General features: G+C 38.2%; 1 protein-coding gene across 8 annotated transcripts in view; it reads right to left on the bottom strand.

Annotated features, from left to right (window-relative positions):
• The window catches only part of LOC113240635 (optomotor-blind protein), a 182,019-nt gene extending 180,279 nt beyond the window's left edge, over positions 1–1,740 (bottom strand). For all 8 annotated transcript variants that reach the window (XM_026477978.1, XM_026477981.1, XM_026477982.1 and 5 more), the window contains exon 1: positions 1,272–1,740. In XM_026477978.1, coding sequence (XP_026333763.1) covers positions 1,272–1,585 — 314 coding nt within the window. In that variant the 5' untranslated portion in view covers positions 1,586–1,740. The remainder of the gene's footprint in view (positions 1–1,271) is intronic.
• Between the last annotated feature and the right edge of the window lie 11,392 nt (positions 1,741–13,132).

Raw genomic sequence — 13,132 nt, 5'->3', positions numbered from 1 at the left:
TGTCACTATTATGTTGTTACCAAATTTGATTGTTTTTCGTCGTATACCTAAATAATTGTGCAACAATTTAAATCATTATGCAGTCTGCTTGTGTTATGGACTTATCTAGGTATAGGTAGTTCTATGAGTAGCAAATTTACAATGTAGTCATATTTTGAATATAATTAACATTTTACATTAACATGATTATGGGAACCACCGTATTTTGTAGATTGTTGTGAATTTCTACGTGATTAAGTACATGGAATTTTATTTTGAATCAACGTCTTTGTGCTTTAAATTTCAAGTTATGTTAAACGGCGGAAGATTAATTAAGTTAAAAACTAATCATCTTGAGTTTATAGATTACATTGTGAGTTCAATATGTTGTATCTTTTTATTTTTAAACATTTATCTGTTTCGGGGTTAAAGTACGTGCTATAAGGTATTTCAATGTTATGTCAAATTTAGGATTTTTGTAAATTTACTAAATCCATCGTGTAAATAAACTTTTTTATATCGTAAACGTACTTAAAATATCTTCATCTACATACAGAGAAAATAAAACAAGTAATTAATGCAACGCCACGTTCCGTCGGGTGCAATGTTTTGGCAAAAAATGCGCCTATGACGCAAGCGTAACGGTGAGCATGTTTCGGGATTTTTTACTTTTTCTCGTCTTATTTGCAGTTTTAAAAACTTAATTTTTCTAGTAAAAATAGCAGCACCGCGAGATTAATTATTTTTAGTGATTTTTCTTAGTTTTCGGTGTTCCGTAAGTTTAACGGGTTTCTGTGCAAGTGAAGAATGTTTGCCCTACAAAATGTTGATGATTGCTAGCCTCTGTCGGTCAAAAATAATTATTTGTGTTCAATGTTAGTTGTTGGCTAAGAGCACATAAATTTTGTTGTCCATTTTTTCTAATCAGAAGTCATTGTGTTATTACATAGCGTGCTTAGAAAACTTAAATTCTTTACTTTTTTTTCGTTTTCAGTGTTACTCATCGTTTTTAAGAAAGCGGCTTTTAGTTGCGTTGTTATGTAAACAATTCCACGCGGTTGGAACTTTTGTTTAAATTGGCAGTTTTGTAACAGTCTTAACGTTGCTTTTTTGTTTATATTCCTAGTTCTTTTTTTACTTACCGCGTTGCACACGTTATGAATGTGATTTGTTAGCAAATTTATCACACACAACACTTGTAACCACGTCTGTACGTTTGTAACAACGCGTTCACGATCACAGGCGATTTGTAACGAGCAACGATGGCATATGCTGCTGGGGGCCGTACTGACCTGCCACTTTTGGTGATCACCATCTCGGTGCCCAGCTTGTGGAACTTCTCCCAGAGGTCCTTGCCCTCGAGGGTGACCTTAGGGTCGTCGACGACGCCGTCGTCGTCGGGGGGCAGCGGCGCATAAGGCGGCGGCGGCGGCTTCAGTAGCGGGCAGGGCGCGGACAATGCGGCGGCTAGTGCGGCTGGCAGGTACGGCGGATGAGGCAGCGCGCCCGCCGTCAGCAGCGCCGACACCGAGAAGTCACTCGGCCGCGGCGCCAGCAGCGGGTGAAACGCGACGGCGTCGCGCCGCTCCGCTCCCTCGAAGCGCATGCCCGCGCCGCCCGGGGCCCACGGCGCGCGCTCCACGACCGGCGTGCCCGTCGGCTCCAGCGGTCGCGCTCGCGCCCGCTCATGCAACGTCCATAACGCGCCGGCCGGCGGCAGCTCGCGACACTGGCTCGTCCCGTGGCGACACCCGCTCGCGCGGCAGGCGTCAAACGACTGGCCGCCGGCGGCGCCGGCTCCGACACCCCTCCCGCGCGCGCCGCCCAATGGCGCGCCGAGCGGCGCCCCGCGCGCGCCCTCCCGCGCGGCAGGCGGGGCCGCGGCGCCACGACGCGTTGTTTTTTCGTCGCGGGCGAGGTGTCCGCCGCCGCCACACCTCGCGCGCCGGCTCGCGCGCCGCGGGGGGAGGCGCGGGCCGAGGGGTGCTCCGCTAATCTGGTTAATGCGGCGCGCGGGGGCGACACTCGCGGCCGCCGCTGCCGCCTCCTTCTAATTGGACACGTTTCCGTTCGTTCATCAATTGAGCTCGTTACGTTCTCGCAATATCTTTTGTGTGGCTAGGTAGAGCTGGACCTCTATTGCGGAGGACTCATCGCCCCATCCGTTGTCTCGACGACTTCCTATCACTCACGTCGGGGAGTTCAAGTTGGCGACGAAACTTTTTGCCAATAAACAAGTTTTGCATAAACTTATTCCGCCCTTTAAGTAAATGTTAGAAGTTCTCAGAATTCAATCGAACATGTGCCGGAACTCTTTAGATATCTGTATCTATTTGGAACACTTTGTCAAACATTAATTTTGGAAATATCTTATTTGTCCTTTAATAAATATACATACACTGAATTATTTTTACCTTATTGGAATAGAATAAACCAGGAATCCTAAGTAATAATAAAAGCGTTTTGTGCGCGATTGTACGCCGCCGTAGCGTTAGCACGTAATGCATGAGCGGCCGTGGTAGGCCGTTTCATTGATGAAGATAATTTAAATAGGTTTGTTATTATATTTAAAAGCTTAAGCATTTGTTTTATTTCATCTCATTACCAGATTCAAATTTATTAATTTATTTCTCTAATAATGTATAACATAATTTAGAAACAACTATACCTACTTACTTATATATAATTAAAGTTTTTATGAATAGTGAGAATCGTCTTAAAGGTATCTCTATTGCAGAAATACTAATAATAAAATAAGTTCGTTCAATTCTTAAGAACGTTCTTAACAAGTATGTAAATAAAAAAAAGATAAATGGTTCCTCAGATATTTAATGTAGGCTAGTAATTACAAAATCATATTTTGAGTGACAAACTGTTGATACTTCCGCACGAATATAAATAATAAAGCCACACGAGATCATACGTCAAAAGTGCTTTTATCACACTAAAGTTATACAAGTACCTATAACAATACGATCTACATAATGACAAATTATAAATAAGTGAAATTTCAACGTATACATACACACACACACACACACAACGTATGTACAACGTGTACTAATTTCGTTCGTAGAATTTTTAAACCTTTCTCCTGAAATGTTGTCATTTTGCAGATATGACCTTATTATAACTATAATATAATATTAATCAATAAATTTATTTATTTAAAATTAAAAAATAATAAAATATAATATTTATTAGTTACTGTAAGCGCCCAGTTACACGAGGCGAAAGTTTTCGCTCGGCCTCCGCGCGGCGACCGCCCGATAACAGTAACCTCGCCTTCATGTACATTAATGGCGTTTCTGCATTCTGTTTACTAGGCAACAGCATTTAAATTCCTCCGAATAATTTAATCGCGTAAACCAAATTCAAGCCAGACTTGCCCGCGTGCCCGGGACGCTCATTTAAGTTAAAACGTAAAATCTAAGTAAAATAGAGCATATTTTGCCGTGACATAGCAATTAGACCGCACGCGGTCGCTGCGCGGTGGCAATGCGGACTCGGACTCGGTCGCGCCGGGTGAGCGCGATGAAATTCGTGTTGAATAAATGCGCCTTAAGACCCTTCTTACCCCTTTGTCGGTGACATCACAAGAGATAGGTCGCATTTTAGTATTTACAGATGTCGTTTATTTGACAGAGGATAAAATTCTTTAAAATAACTCTTGTAAGGTTCCATAGACGCCTTTAAAGGCCCTCACTACAGAGAAGTCTGTTTGAACAACCATCACAGTTCTGCCCTTGGCATCATAACTAACTCAATCGCATTTTTAGCGAAATTGAGTTATTAACATGTCTGGGATGAGCGATACACGATCTACAACCCCCTCTAATCGGTTTTTAAATATCTTTTATTGTATTTATTTATTTATTATTTGTAAGATTTCCTGCAAATTTTTATCTAATTACAAATCTCCACAAGTAGCACAAAAATAGGTTATTAACGCTTCAGTAAGCAGAAACTAAAACATTATTATTGAAATGTAAACAACATACTATTTTACATTGATAAATCACAAGTACACGTGTCAATGATCCGGGGAAAAAAGAAAAATATTTAACTACTTACCTATACCTACACAGAGGAAACGAAACAAATGAGAGACAGGTAATTAAGTAAAATGTAAAACATGAAAATCTTATTAGTTTCAGGATTATTGATAGCCAAATTCAGCGTAATGACATTTTTCAAAGAATAAAGTCTTTGGGTGCAAATGTTTGGAAAGTTACCAAAATGCAAATACGTTGGTTTATGATAAGGAGGGAAGTGTTCAAGCTAAGTTAGCCTGTCCACGAAAGAAAATTTAAGATCACGATTTAGTACCTCAGAACGGTTACACACGGCGATTTAGCAGCGGTGCATACGCGATGCAAGCGCGCGACTGGTATCGATACGAACGCGCGTTCCACGAACGCGCGTTTGCATCGCTGCTAATAGTCTCCGTGTATAATCACTCTTACTGCCGTCCACTAACTACTTACAACGCGGCTAAGTGACAAATGGTCAAATATCCGTTTTAAATAGCAAAAGATAGAGCACAAAATTCTTTTTTAAAAACAGTTAAAATTAGTTAACGTGTTCGACTTATCGGAACTTACCCTAACGATACATAGCTGAAATATCATTAAGCATTTTCAATTTTCTGGGTTATGGTTTTTTATGATATCTCAAAAAAATTATTTTGATCTTACCCGCGTTTTCGTTAGCGGACGGCAGCTTAGAGTAACCACAAAGTGTTATTTAGGGACAAAAAGTGAGCTCTTCACTAAAAAATAACACTGAAACAGCCACTTGTTAATGGTTTTCAAAGCGTAAAGTGTAAAGCTACACTTACCTAATAGGTATCAGCAACGTTGACGCGTTATGCTTTAAAGGGTCTTTTTCGCGCCGTTACTTACGCGAAGAAAGATAAAAGAAGTCTAGATCGTATTTTTATTATAACCAAAAGATAAATTTTCACAAAAATAGGGTTCACAAAACAAAGGACAATTTTTTGAGACTGGGAAGACATTAACTTCGCTAAGAGTACATTAACGAGGTTTGTTAAGGTAGTTAATTTATAATTGCTTCTCAAATGAAGCGCATAAAATAACCGTAGTTAATTTTATTTACTTATAGGGGCACTATAAGTTTACGATATTATTTACTTCAGAGCTTTTGCGAAAATATAGATTTTGAATAAAGTAGAAGTTAAGTAGAAGTCCTTTATAACGAGGAATTTTTAGAGGAACTATTCGTAATGATGCCACCGTCACGTTTCCTCCATCGCATCTTCCACCAGAAGAGCACCTATAGAGCCATTCCTCACATCCTTGATCTTCTACTTATTATCGATGGTTAATGTACAGTAATGTAATAATATAATATATAGTATATATAATGTATAGTATACTATCGTGGTCAAGAACTAGCCATGCCGATCGCGTCATCACAAAAACCGCTATTAAATCTTCAAGCGCCGAAAACCCCCATGTGAACTATAGTATTCGTCCCGTCACTGGGTATCATAAAAAATACTGTCAGAACCACTTTGAATGGCGAAAAAAGAAATCATCATTAACAATATCTGCTAGTTGTCAGAATACTTCTTTGGGCATATTCTAGTACTCTCTGTTGTTTCACGTTTGTGTTCAAAATAATTAAATCGTAAAAAGTGTTTTATGCTAAATTTTGATACATATTATTAATACGGCTTAAACGTATGAACCAGTGAAATGTATTCGTGATGATCTGTCAAATCACCTCGAAAATCTTTCTTCATCCTTATTACGTGCATCCAGTACCGTATCCACATACATGCATTCTATACCTATACATTATTTTAGCACTAAAAAAAATTAGTTATCATAATCTTGGGATTTAAAACAAATAGTTTTGTTTAAAAACATAATTTAAAACGAACTTTTAAAATGTTATGAGAAATAAAGCGCCATCTACCGGCGAGTAGCGTAAAATACGCGTTACGTAATTCGAGTAGTTTTTTAACAATCTTCCTTATGAAATAAGGGATATTTAAGCAAGATACTTCCTATTCCAGAAAGGCGTTACTACTAAAATGACAATTTTAATAAGTGGTAAGAACAGCGAAAGTGAAAAACCAAAACAAAATAAATAATTAGGATAACAAATTGTTTAACTGAGTGTGAGCTGTTACGGAATTCGTAATCTACTCAGCTTGTTGTCGTTACCCAGAAAGTGGAGCGACCTTGAATTTCAGTGAAACGCAATATCATAATTATTAAGTATTATTTATTTATTGTGCCTTGGTTCTATAGCCATCAGTTTAAAAACGTAACAAATAGTTAAGAAACACAAAACGTAGGTACGTAAAATTTACTCAAAATTAGAAATAAATTTGTGTAAAAATATTAAACTAGAAAAACCTGTCATTCGCCTTGTATTGGGGTTAAAGTATGAAATTGCCGTTTTATTGCAATAGGTTCTTTGAATTTTCATAGAATCTTCATGGTTTGAGGTTTTCGAATGAAACTTTCTTCAAATGGTTTCTGTGTTTTTTTTTTTAAATTTGAAACATTTGAATATCGACTTTCAATTGTTTTTGTTATTCAATTTAGACAAGAAAGATGGATACTGCGAAAATTCGAGTGATTTTTGAATACGAGTTCCGACGCGGAACTAACGCGGCAGAAACAGCCCGCAATATCAATGCTGCGTTTGGAGAGGGGTCTACTAATGAACGCACCGTGCGATTTTGGTTTAAACGCTTTCGTGATGGAAATTTCGACTTAAAGAACGAGCCACGAGGAAGACCGCCCACACAGGTGAATAACGATGAATTAAGAGAGATAGTGGAAGCCGATCCTAGTCAAACTACCATAAACTACGGAATTAGCGGCATGGTTTAACGTTACCTTACCCACAATATTGACTCACTTGCGTCAAATCAATAAAATAAAAAAATACGAAAAATGGGTGCCTCATGATTTGACTGATCTGCAGAAAGAAACGCGTGTTGAAACTTGTGTTGCCTTGTTGAACCGGTACAGAAATGAAGGAATATTGGATCGAATTGTAACATGTGATGAAAAGTGGATTCTTTATGATAACCGGAAAAGAAAAATGCAATGGCTGACCCCAGGTCAAATGCCACAACAGTGTCCTAAAGCAAAACTTACCAATAAAAAGGTAATGGTAACTGTTTGGTGGTCTCAGCATGGTGTTATTCACTATAGTTTTCTCCGATCTGGTCAAGCAATAACGGCAGATGTCTATTGTGCCGAACTCCGAACCATGTTGACAAAACTAGCAGTAAAACAGCCCCGACTCATGAATCGATCTTCACCATTATTGCTCCACGACAACGCGAGACCTCACACAGCACGAGAAACCATTTTGACCCTTCAGGAACTGCAGTTAGAAACCATTCGTCATCCTCCGTATTCACCAGACCTTGCTCCAGCGGACTACCATTTTTTTCGTGATTTGGACAATTATCTACGTGACAAGAAGTTTTCTTCCCAGGAGGCAGTACAAAATGCTTTCACACAGTTTGTGCAGTCTAGATCGTCGGAGTTCTATCGCAAAGGCATTAATAACCTTCCCATTAGATGGCAGCAATGTATAGATAATAATGGCAACTATTTTGATTAAATAAATTTGTTAAAAATTTAAAAAATAAACAATTTAGATTTTCAGTACAAATCGGCAATTTCATACTTTAACCCCTATTATAATATTCGCAATATTCCATCCTTATCAGTGGCAATATCATATCATCCGATTCTAAAATGAAATGATTTATTGAAGGATAGACGTGAAGATTGCAAATCAGTCGAAATCTTCTTACGTTCATGGCCTAATGGCCATAACGGCGTTCTATTCTATAGATTTAAATTCAAATACGTAGTGTTTTCCTCACTTTTTGATTTTTATCGATACGCGAGGTTAGAAAGATCTAAAATAAAAAAGTTTTGTTTTTTCATGAATAACACAATTTTTTGATATTATTACTTATCATTCTCAACACTAAATATTACATACTTAGATAATTAATGTTTTTAGATTCTGACTTAGTGGTGAATAATTCACTTCCACGTTAGTGAGGTAATAACAGTTCGATTTTTGTATTCTCACACCAGAGACAAAGCTTATCTTTCTATAGAGTTACATCTTTTAAATTCTCAACGAATGGTTTCGGATCTCAGCCGCACTTGATAAATAATATAATATAAATAAATTAGGCTATTACGGTTTTTTTTGTTGATGGATATTGTCCGCAAATTATACTAAAAATGTGATTAGCGCGTAAATTTGGCTGTTGATATGCCGAATTCGAATGTAATTTAGATAATAAACACTATAAAGCGATCATTCAATAATTTACAACCACCAAAGACATTTTATAAGAAGCGCAAAATCCCTTTAACATTACAAAATTATACAACCTTTTCTCATTAAGCTATGTGTACAACTTCTATACAGTTTATATTGCAACTTGAATGTGACAAAGTTGTAAAATGGCGAAGGGGGGGAAGTAAAAGATGATAAGTGGATCTCAAAAGAGGACGATCGGGAAAATTTGGTTATACAGAAATTGGGCTTTCCCGGAAATGAATTTCAGGGTTGTCAACGGTTTGATATGCAGGTAATGAAAATGTTTCCAGTTGACGTTGGGTAGGAAGATTATAGGTACCGTGGAGGTTCTTTGTGAAAATTTTATCTGCAATATTCTTACTACAAAATTATATTATGTTTGTTTTAATAGTTTGTGTGACTACCTTCTTCCATTAAGCAAGCGGATTAAATGACAAATTAATATTACTACAGTGTTATTATTATTATTTTACATTACAACTACCTTCGTAGACAAAAAGTAACCACGCTGGGCTGCCACGCAGAGGTCCCGGGTTCGATTCCCGGGCCGGGAGAAACATTTGTATGGCCTACAAATCTTTCTCTTGTGAGTTTGGGTGTAATTTGTGGTTGTCTACGTGTGTGTCCATGACACCCGCGACACAGTTTTTCCCTAGTGTGGGGCTATGAGGATTTTTTTATGATACGAAGTGACGGGACGAAAAAGTCGTGCCACTAGTGGTAAGTGACACGCCTGTCCATAGCATTTGCAGTGCCACTCAGAGCTTTGAATCGTAAATATCTGAGGGACACTGCCACTACGCCCGCCATGATGAGATAAAAATGTGACAAGTCCCATGTGCCTGTAATTTCATCAGCACCCTTACTCTTCAAAACCGGAACGCACTATATATATATATATATATATATATATATATATAATACTCACATAACTGCTTGGCTGCAGAAAAAGGTAAGGTGGCAGTACTTCCCTGGACAAATTCTTTCACAAAGAGCTCTACTGCTACTAAATAATTACATGTTAATAATAATAATTTTTTGTCCTATTTCTTTGTTATATCTTGTTTTTTGTCCGTTTTCTTTGTTATATCTTTTTTTTTTCTAGTTGGTTTTTGAAATTTCATGCTTGCCACACCTGTACACTTCCACTGACGCTCCCATCGACACGTTAACACTGACACACAACTACACTAAGACTCACTGCACGTCCTACACATTACTTACACATTGCTTTTTGCTGTGATACACCACTTCGCGTTACCCACTAGGCGACAGCTGAAAATCAGTGCGTTGCTTTTGGGCAACACCTGCACTGAGCTATGGCCTGTTTGGCTTGCTGCAGCACTCACAACTTGTTTTTTAATTAATTGTAGATATAGGTATGTCGTTTATTGTGTATATTTATTTGATTTCATTCCTTTTTGTTATTTTGTATGTTTTGTTTTGAGTTTTTTTTGTCTTCTTTCTTTCTTTAGCTATTTGTTGTTTCATATTATTGTGTGTGCTTGTGGTAAGTCAATAAACGTATTCTATCTACCTCTATCTATGTTACTATAGTTACTATCCAAGCCGTAGTAAGCCTATGGTTTGACCCACCGCTTCTCTAGCAGTCGTGGGTTCGAATCCGGGCTTGCACCTCAGAGTTTTTCGGAATTTGTGTACGAAATTTAATTTGAAATTTACCATGAACTTTTTGGCGAAAGAAGACGTCGCGAGGAAGCATACATACATCTGCAAAGCCATTTAATGATTGTGAGTGAAGCTCTCAATCCTCATTGCGTCCAGGAGAGAACTATAGTCCAAGCCCTCTCATTGTGAGAGGAGGCCTGTGCTCGGCAGTGGGTCTATATTATTGTTATACTACCTTATTGTGAAAGAGTTCGTCCAGGAAAGTACCTACCACCATATATATCCCGCCAAGCAATAATGTGAACGTTACTGCATAGTAAAACCAGAGAAGTGTGGTAACTCCGTACAAAATAACAGCGCGGCTTGCATGTGTAGGTGTGCTTGCGCGCCGTGTATGTGTGAATGCACACATTCGCATAATAATGAAAAGCGCGTTGGGACGACACTTCTCCATGGAACACTCTACGCCAAATCTATGCTCATCTACGCCAGCGACAGAACATTGTTTTAAATATGGTAGCCCAATGGATGAATGGTGACTTCTTAATTTTAGAGCAGTAGAGGTGTTCATCCAGGAAAGTACTGCTACCTTACCTATTTCTGCCGCCATGCGGTAATGTGAGCAATATTGCATTCTGGTTTTCAAGGTTTAGAGTGCTGGTCAAAGTAAATGTCAAAGAATCATTTATTCCATATAGGTAAAATTTTTTACTACGACTTTTCGATCAAAATATTTTTAATGTAGCTTTTAAACTTAGGAAATGATACATGCTCCGGAATCTTATTGTAAAAACGTATACCTACAGTTACCCACAAAAGAGTCGGTTACCTTGGTTATTCGAAATCGTGGTACCATAATTGGGCCTTAGCTCTAAGGTTAATATTATGGATGTTTTCTTTCTTATTGAAATTGTGTATATCTTTACGAGCATATAAACTGGTAAAACTGTAGGCACATCTGAGTCGGCAATATACCTATGTCCCAAGGTGACAGATGCAGTGGCAGTGAACCTGATCATAGCGATTTAAAGCTCTGAGTGTCACTGCAAGTGTAAGTACAACTTTTTCACCTCGTTACTAAATTTCATTAAAAAAGTTATATTGACGAGCTTGATGACCTACCGGTTAACTATGGCTGTTACCAGATTGACTGCATGTTTTGCAGGTATTGCGTGAAGTCGTTATCAACTTCATGCATTCGTGGTCTCGGCTGCATGGAGTTGATAACGACTTCACGCATTAACTACATGTTGTCGAAACCGACTTCATGCAGCCGAGATCGACTGCATGCAGTTAATGTGTTGTGTGTGTTGATCTCGGCTGCATGCAGTTTCGACTGCAAAATTGTCTTAAAAACAAAAGTCACTTACGTATTACGCGAGAAGGTCAAAAGTTACGAAAAATGTAAAAGAAACGTAAGCATGTGGCAACACTGCTTATGACTATGTGCCAGATCAATTGCCTGGTCTCAAACTAGAGCACTCTCGGCACTATGAGCACCAGAGCAACGGAATTCACTCTGTGGCACTTCCCAGAACACCCAGACCAAGACTAATTTTGAGTCAATTTCCCAAATTGGTCCTACCGCGAATCGAACCCGGAACCTCCGCATCTAATGTAAACTGACAATGTAAATCGTTAGATCACCGGGGTCCTCAAACTACCCTCTTACGTCGGGGGTTTAAAAGACATGAATTCTTGATAACACTCAACTGTGTCAACCCTATAACGCGGGGAGGTGTCTCAACACTTCGCCTCCACCAATTTAAACTGTGGGTTCCTTCGTGTCAAGTGCAGATTACAATCAATTGTTTTCCCACTTATACTAATGAATGTTATTCACTAATCCTAACCGTTTTTGTTTGGACTTTAGTACCACTTTACGGATACAGTTGTAGCTGGTGACCGTGCGGAAAATTTTTATACTAGGTATAATTAATGTTACTTTTTCTTTTCTTCTTCTTACCATATCAATGGCATAATATTATACTTCCTATAGTGCTTGCCATCATGGTAAAAGGATTTTCCAGTCGGCTTAAGGTTGAAAAGGTTGTAAACCGTCAATAGGGAGCAATAATAATAGATTACTCGGTCCACATGAATTTATTGTATAAAGTAAAGGTGAAGAAAGGAGAAAGGCTGTAACAATAAAAATAGTATAAAAAACAGGTACAGTATTAAAAAACACTCCCTACTTGAATACTACAAAATATGTGTGAGACAATAAAGAAAGTTGCAATGTCTTTCTAAGCTTTGAATCGCAAAGATCTGAGGGGCACTATTGCACTCGTCACCTGTAAAGTTGACAACCCCATGTGCTTGTAGTTTTATCAGCGTCCCGTCAATTCTAGAACGCAGTACCTAATGCTCACATTACCTTGGCTGTAGAAAGAGGTAAGGTAGCACTTCACTGGACGAACTCACACAAATACCCTTTTGTTACTGTCGAAAATTCGTGGCACAGGCTTATGATTCAATATTATAATCAAGTTTTGATTTAACTCATACAACATTGTAGGAGCTAAATGTACGAGTATTTGCGTCACGGTTCCTAAGGAATGCTATAAATGCCGCTGACTAGATCTGGACTTATGTAGTTTCGATGTATAAGGTTAAAAAAATTTGTAATTATTTTTTGTTTTCTTTAATGATATACCTGCCTGTTTATATTTCCTTTGCATTTCATGTGACGTTAATGAAATTGGATTAGTCCATTTCAATTTCGCATTGCCTTTCACGTTATATTAACGAGATGTGATAGGTCAATTGCAATTTTTATTCTGCGTTCTTAATGTAAATTAGCTATAGTAGTACTCTATGATTACCCGTCTGTTGTGGTGATTCAATCGAATTTCGAATTAGGAAAGATCAAAATGATGACTGAAATTCTATTTAAGTCAAGCTATAATTTTAATATCTAAGAGGAGGAAGAAAACGCGATTTACTTGAGTCGCAATTCAAATTATTTGTCTTGATTTGAAATTATTAAGTGCACATGTACTAATTAAACATATCATCGAGTTAGCATTATCGTACCTTTGTTCGGAATTATTAAGCGGCGAGTAATTTTTATGGTGCAATTTCGGAGAAAACCCGCCTGGGTGGCCTTTGGTACTTATACCAAGACACCGCTACACGTTCATACGTTTATAATATTAAAGGCTTAAAGTCTGTTTTCACAGCT

The sequence above is a fragment of the Hyposmocoma kahamanoa genome, unplaced genomic scaffold (genome assembly GCF_003589595.1).
Source record: "Hyposmocoma kahamanoa isolate Upper Pololo Valley unplaced genomic scaffold, ASM358959v1 160, whole genome shotgun sequence".
NCBI classification, from domain to species: domain Eukaryota; kingdom Metazoa; phylum Arthropoda; class Insecta; order Lepidoptera; family Cosmopterigidae; genus Hyposmocoma; species Hyposmocoma kahamanoa.
The sequence above is the reverse complement of the archived record's forward strand: the minus strand, read 5'-3'. Positions and strand labels throughout refer to the sequence as shown.